The sequence below is a fragment of the Microplitis mediator genome, chromosome 1, assembly GCF_029852145.1.
Source record: "Microplitis mediator isolate UGA2020A chromosome 1, iyMicMedi2.1, whole genome shotgun sequence".
Taxonomy (NCBI): Eukaryota; Metazoa; Arthropoda; class Insecta; order Hymenoptera; family Braconidae; genus Microplitis; species Microplitis mediator.
In genome coordinates this window covers 25,347,914-25,354,600 of record NC_079969.1, presented here as the reverse complement: position 1 = coordinate 25,354,600, position 6,687 = coordinate 25,347,914, and the positions used below count along the sequence as shown (strand labels likewise).

The 6,687-nt window shown below is 30.6% G+C and overlaps 1 protein-coding gene across 1 annotated transcript in view; it reads left to right on the top strand.

The window, feature by feature from the left end:
* Nucleotides 1-312: 312 nt before the first annotated feature.
* The window catches only part of LOC130669739 (uncharacterized), a 45,859-nt gene continuing 39,484 nt past the window's right edge, over nucleotides 313-6,687 (top strand). The window contains exons 1-5 of the mRNA XM_057472785.1: nucleotides 313-441; nucleotides 1,363-1,541; nucleotides 1,612-1,695; nucleotides 3,489-3,776; nucleotides 4,654-6,636. Of these exons, the coding sequence (XP_057328768.1) occupies nucleotides 1,431-1,541; nucleotides 1,612-1,695; nucleotides 3,489-3,776; nucleotides 4,654-6,636 (2,466 nt within the window). The 5' untranslated portion in view covers nucleotides 313-441; nucleotides 1,363-1,430. The remainder of the gene's footprint in view (nucleotides 442-1,362; nucleotides 1,542-1,611; nucleotides 1,696-3,488; nucleotides 3,777-4,653; nucleotides 6,637-6,687) is intronic.

Sequence of the window (6,687 nt, the reverse complement as noted above, 5' to 3'; positions counted from 1 at the left end):
TATGTAAACTACGTTAAATCGCTGCCGGGAATAGCGAAATAGCCATCAGAAGTTCATGCTGAAGAATCAAGTGGGGGATGGTCGATATTCATGCGCACCAGACTTGTGTTTTATCACATTTATATATACACATACATATATACATCGTAAACTATGCTCTATGTTACAATCTACACAACACTTATATCATCGTATGAGTATGAGTTTAATGTATATAAGTACAAAAACATATATAAGGGTAAGTATGTATATAAGTAATAGAGGTATAGTAACACCGAGGTAACGGTATAGTAGAAAGAGTGAAAGCAGAAAGAGGGATTTCCCTGATCCCTTCCTCATGCTACCACACGCAGTCACATGCCAGCTGTGCTCGAGTTTGCTGCTGCTACTCGTTAAAAAAAATAAACCGGCATTTTTGAATTTTTTTAGTTACTTTAACAAGTAGGTTTTTCATACGCTAACAACTCATTTCAAACTTTTTTTTTCTGCTACTTTTATATCCGTACATTATCATTACCATCTATTACATTGTAATTTATCATTTAAATTTTAACTTAATGTGTTTTTTTTTCAAACTTTTTTTTATGCTTAAAAACTATTTTGTTATTCATTAATTTATAAATATTTAAATAATTGTTTTTAATTATAAACTTTAAAGTTTTATATTTTATATTTATATACTTACATATATTTTCTCATTAATGATAAATGTTAAAGAAGTATTTTCTTTCGTGTATTAGGGTAGAAAAAAGTTTTTTTTCTTTGTATCATGTTACGTGTTTGTTTGAAATAACGTAAGATATAACGATAACTCGTTTGATTTAACGTCTTAGGAATTGATAAAAATTTAATTTTTAATTTAAACTTAAATGTTAAAGAGTGTTATTGTTGTTGTTGTTGTTGTTGTTTATAAAGTTTATAAGTTAATACGTAAATGAACAACCGAAGTTTGACGTGTGTTTAAAAATGTCAAGTGAATAAACAATAAAAAAAACCGCTAAACAATAAGTTTAAAATATAAAACCGCGCCTTGAACCCAAACATTTGCCTCTATATTACTACTTATTGTATATATATATATAGGCAACAAATATTGATATCCAATTTATTAATACGCCTCTTTACTACTTATACTAGTTAGAAAAAATAGTTTTTAAGCCGCGAAAAGTTTAATACTGTGTAGATATTGTCGCTCGATAAACGTACCCAGTAATTTCTTCTTGTCGATATTCACATGCTTAGATCACATGTTAATGTTTAATATGAAAACATAACTTATATATGTTTATTTATGTTTGCTTAATTTATTTAATTGATCAAATTTATTGAGTCGATTAATTTTTTTTTAAATTTTGTTTCAAGTGTTTGAAGATTTATTTAAAACGTGACGATATAATAATAAGAATTTAAATGAGGATGAGTGATAAGGTATGTCAGAGTGTGTGGGGTATAAGACTGTGTCCTCGATGACGGGATCATCAAGAACGGGGCCTCCACAGCCCCAAGAAGAAGAACCGGTGTCTTCTTTTAATTCGCCGGAGGTTTGTTTTTTTGTTATTATAATTTTTTGAAAATTTTTCCCGCCAAATATTTATATTTTATTTTTTAAAGAAACAAGTAACAAGACATAAGATGACACCTGTTCAACAACAAACTGAACAGTTAATACAGCTAACACCACTCTGGGAACACGTGGTACGTTTTTATTCATTTTTTTATTTTAATAAAAATGGGAGGAGGGAGAGTTTGAGAAAAAACATTTTAATTTTACATGTAATTTTTTTACTCACTAAATAAATATTTCGTATCAATTTTACCCAGTAAAAAAAAAAAATGTGAGGCAAAATCGGTCAAAATTTTTTTTTATTAAAAATTCAAAATGGCCCAATTTGCATTGTGATGTTTATTATTAAAATAAAATATTAATATCCCTAATTAAGAAATCTAATTTGAAAAATTTAAATTATTTCATATTGTATTTTATCGTTACATTATAATTTCGATGTTCTAATTAGCAAATTGTCTAACTCAATATTTTTTATTAAGTGATTCTGTGCAATTTTCAAATAGTAATAGTCAGCAGAAATATTATTTGAGTAACCTAGACAAAAATAGTATATACTAGATATGGAATTGATTTTTAGATGAAAAAAAAATTTTTTAATTACTTCTTTTTCGCATAAATGGAAGATTTCTGAAATGTAGTTAGACAATTTGCTAATTAGAACGTCGATTTGAAGTAATTCAAATTTATTAAAAATTCTCAACTTTGAATTATTTTAAATCATACCAGAAATTGCGGTATTACCCGAGTCAAAATTTAAATCGTAGATTGATCGCGCTAGACGTTGAAAACGTAAATTCAACCTTTCAACACGTAAATAGCCGTAAAAACGTATTTTTGACGTAGTTGACGTACGAAAACGTGAATAAGACTTGCGTAATCGTAGACATAACCTTTCAAAACTTGCAATACAAAAATTAAACTATATTGGAAACATTTCGTTGCCAAAAAACGTATCTAGCAGTCGGAAGACGAGAAGTCAAAATTTCAGCAGTTTTTGAAAAATATTTCGAGCCTAGCAGGAGATAACTCTACACAGAGAAAAATGTTGGCTCGAAATCTACCAATTTTTATTATGCTCATACGAAAAATTTGTATGCTGTATCATAATACTTACTACGCGCGAGACACTGATCGATAAGATTTAATAACAATTACTTCCATACATTATAATAATTGTGATGCAGCATAGTAATTTTTTATAAGAGCATAATAAATTTTTGGATGCTTCACTTTCTGTTTCAAGTTTGGTCGACAGCATAATAAAATTGCTAGGTTTTGAGCTAACATTTTTCTCTGTACTGATGGCTTGTAAGCTAATTAAGAGAGTTAGAGACGCAAAGAGTTATCTATTGCAAGACCCAAAACATTTTTCTTTTAGAAAGTCAGTAAGACTCAAAAAAGAAAGGTTGAATTTACGTTTTCAATGTCTAGTACGATCAATCTACGATTTAAATTTCGACTCGGGATTCCCTCATTCAATTAAATTTAAAATGATTCAAAAGTTCAAATCATTTGAAATGATTTTGAATTGACCAACGAACCAGAAATTCCTCTATTATTTTTTCATTCAATTTAATTCAAGATAATTTAAAATGATTTGTTTCAAAATTTATTCTCGAAAGCAAAATAATTCAGACAATTTGGAATGATTCAAAATGATTAAGAGTTACGTCATCTAGAATCATTCTAAATTATATTTCTTAATCAGGGTATAGACTCGTTTTGGCAAGTGGGCTTATTCCCCCCCCCCCTCACATTACTTAAAATGTATAAATAAATATTAATAATGTAATAAATCAATAGATATGTAAATGAATGGAAATGGTGATTAGTATACCAAAATACCGAACAAGGAACAATAAACCATAGATCTTATTGTATAATATAATATATCTGTACTCAATATACAAATCAATATTAGGTACGGACGCAGCAATTTCCTCCGGACGTGGACACATGCTTAGTATTCAATGAGATATCATCAAGACTCCGTGATCCTGAATGGGAAGTACGTCAACATGCACTTAGAGTATTGGTTGATGTTATTCCGACACTCGACGAAGATCACGTCGATGAAATTATGGAACCAGTTGTGGGTGAGCTTATTAATAATCTGGGGCATCTCGCTCCTGCAGTACGTAAAGGCGCACTCGATACATTACGTGTTTATTTACTCTACAGTTCTACTCGCGACGCTATAATTAAGACCGTAAGTTTCATCATTACTCAGTATATAATTAATTTGATAAATTTACATTAGGGTGGTCGTTAAAATTAAATTTTCTCAGGCGTCCCATAAAAAGCTTCTTTCTAGTAAAAATATATGAGGAATTTGGTTTTTTATTTTTCAGTAAAAAGAACACGTGCCGCAGGACGATCAAAGTTCATTTTTCGATACAATCGCGGTTTTTTAAAATATCTCATGAAATATGCAGATTAAAGGAAAAAATCATAGGAACAATTTTGTAGGAAATTAAATTCTTAACAAAAAAGGTCATTTTCATTTTTTTTATAAAATGTGTATTTATGAAGATATTTTGAAAAAACTTTTTCGATCTGATGAATTGAGCGTTTTAAGGATTACATTTGAAAATAACATTTTTCTAAGTATATAGAAACTACAACAAGCATTAATGATTGATATGTTACGAGTTACGAGTTACGAAGTTGTCTATATTTAAGAAAAAACAATATTTTTAACATTCGTAATCCTTACAATGCTCAATTGATAAGATCGAAAAAGTTTTTTCAAAATATCTTCATAAATACACATTTTATAAAAAAAATGAAAATGACTTTTTTTGTCAAAAATTTAATTTCCTGCAAAATCGTTCCTATAATTTTTTCCTTTAATCTGCATATTTCATGAGATATTTAAAAAAAACCGCGATTGTATCGAGAAATGAACTTTGATCGTCTTGCGACACGTGTTCTTTTTACTTAAAAATAAAAAACCAAATTCCCCATGTATTTTTTCACTAAAAAGAAGCTTTTTATGGTGCGCCTGAGAAAATTAAATTTTTAACGACCACCCTAATATATATGTATATATTTGACTACTGAAATTAAATTTTTTTATTTTTCAGATAATAGACAAAGGAATAAACAGAAATAATTTCGATATTCAATCTCATATTACCCTGGGTGTTATTTTGAGTGCGCCTAGTTTGCTATTCCCATCATCAAGAAGCATTAAACCATCGCGTCAGAGTTTGAAGACAGTAATAAATGCCTTAGCAAGTCGGCTCAGTGACATAAATTACCAAGAGATAGCTTTAAAGTCTTTAGTAAAAATTCGCGACGTTATTGGTGATGAATTTGCGTCTTACCTCGAGGATTGTCCTGGAGCTAAAGAAGACTTTGATAACTTAAGTCAAGTCTACAATGTTCATTCAATGCCAAAGAGGAGTAAAAAAATGCGTAAAAAAAAGTTTAAGCATGATAAGCTTGACAAAGTTGAAGCCGAGAGGAGTAATGACGAGGAAAAAAGACAAAGAGAAAGCAAAGAGGAAACTATTCCACCGTCTCGTGTTGTTTTAGAAACAGAGATTAAATTTAATGAACAGACCGCTATCACAATGACTATTTTGGAAGAGAAAGATGATTCAGATGATAGCCTAGATAGTCCTCTTAAGTTGGACGATTCATCGAAGTTAAAAGATGAGTCGAAGGAAATGTGGATTGAGAGACGCAAAACACCTCGACGTGTTCATTTTGGCGGTGAAATTGTTAAATTACGTACACCCGACAGCGATGACTCTCAAATGATACAATCAGATGCCCCTATTACACGCATACCTTTGCCAATATCACCGGTTACTAAAATGCCGAGCTACAGGCCTCCTAGATCAGTATCTCATCCTTGTAGTCCTAGTTCACGGTGCCAAGTACCCAAAAGATCAAGAAGTGTATCAGCGAGTCCTAAACGCGAGTATTATGTCCACGACGGCAGTTTGAATCCCAAGAAAAGTATTCTTATGAAGACATCAGCTAAAATTAAAGACAATTATAATAATAATGATAATAAATTAAATAACGTCGATGGTATTTTTGGAATAAAAGAAAGCGATCGCAGCTGGTCCTTTGAAGTTTTCGAATCAATTGATGATAAAACGGTGAAAAAAGAAAGTAATTTGTTTGTTGAGAAACGTAAAAAAAAAGTTAAAACTTCGGCGAGTAAATCTGCGGTTAGAATAAAATCTTCCGAGGAAAGTGTTTGTTATTTTAATAAATTTGATGAATCGGGTGAGAGAACAAATGAAATTAATTTTGTTGAGTATCCGGAAGCTAAAGTTAACTCGGGAAACTCAAATAGATCTGGGGATTTAAACTTACACGCTAAAAGTTTTAATACCATTGATATGGTAAATTCAAAAGGCGGTAAAAATAATTTGAATTTAAATAAATTAAATATTAATAATGATAATAAATTGAATGAAGGGAGGAGTCAAAATTCAGATAATTATTGTTTTTTAAAAGATGATAAATTACTATCGCCAAAGAGAGTCGTTGGTTTTGAAAGTTTTCCACGTAAAGAACGTAACTACATACTCATGGAACTCTCGAGTCCTATTAAAACCGGCAATAGTCGTCAAGTTTCTCCGGTCTCAGTGTCTTCATCGGCAGTTGATGCTGCTAGTAGTGGTCGTGATGGCGTACAATCAAATGAAAATACCCAAGAGCCAAAAAGTTTATCTGATCGTGTATCTATTGGTGAATTAAATGCTCCAGTTGTATTATCCACTAATGATACATTTAAAGAAGAAAGTTTAAACACGGAAAATAGTGAAACTCTTGGTATTGAAGAGAATAAAAAAGTTGTTGCGGTTGAGGCTCAAGAAAAGGATACGAAGAAGGAAAAAGAAAATGAGGATAAGAAAAAAGAAATAAATGAAAACAACAACGAATCAAAAAAGTTTAGTGATAGCAAGACAATTGCCAAGAATTTTGATTCGGGTAATGAAAGCCATACTTGCAGTAGTAGTGAAGGAGAAAATAAAACCCAAGAACCCAGTTGGGAGGAACTTGGTCTCGTTGATCAGGAAGTGCTTAATGATCTTCACAATAAGGTAAAAATTGTTGTAATTATGAATATAGTCTTGATTTAGTGATTAATTGCT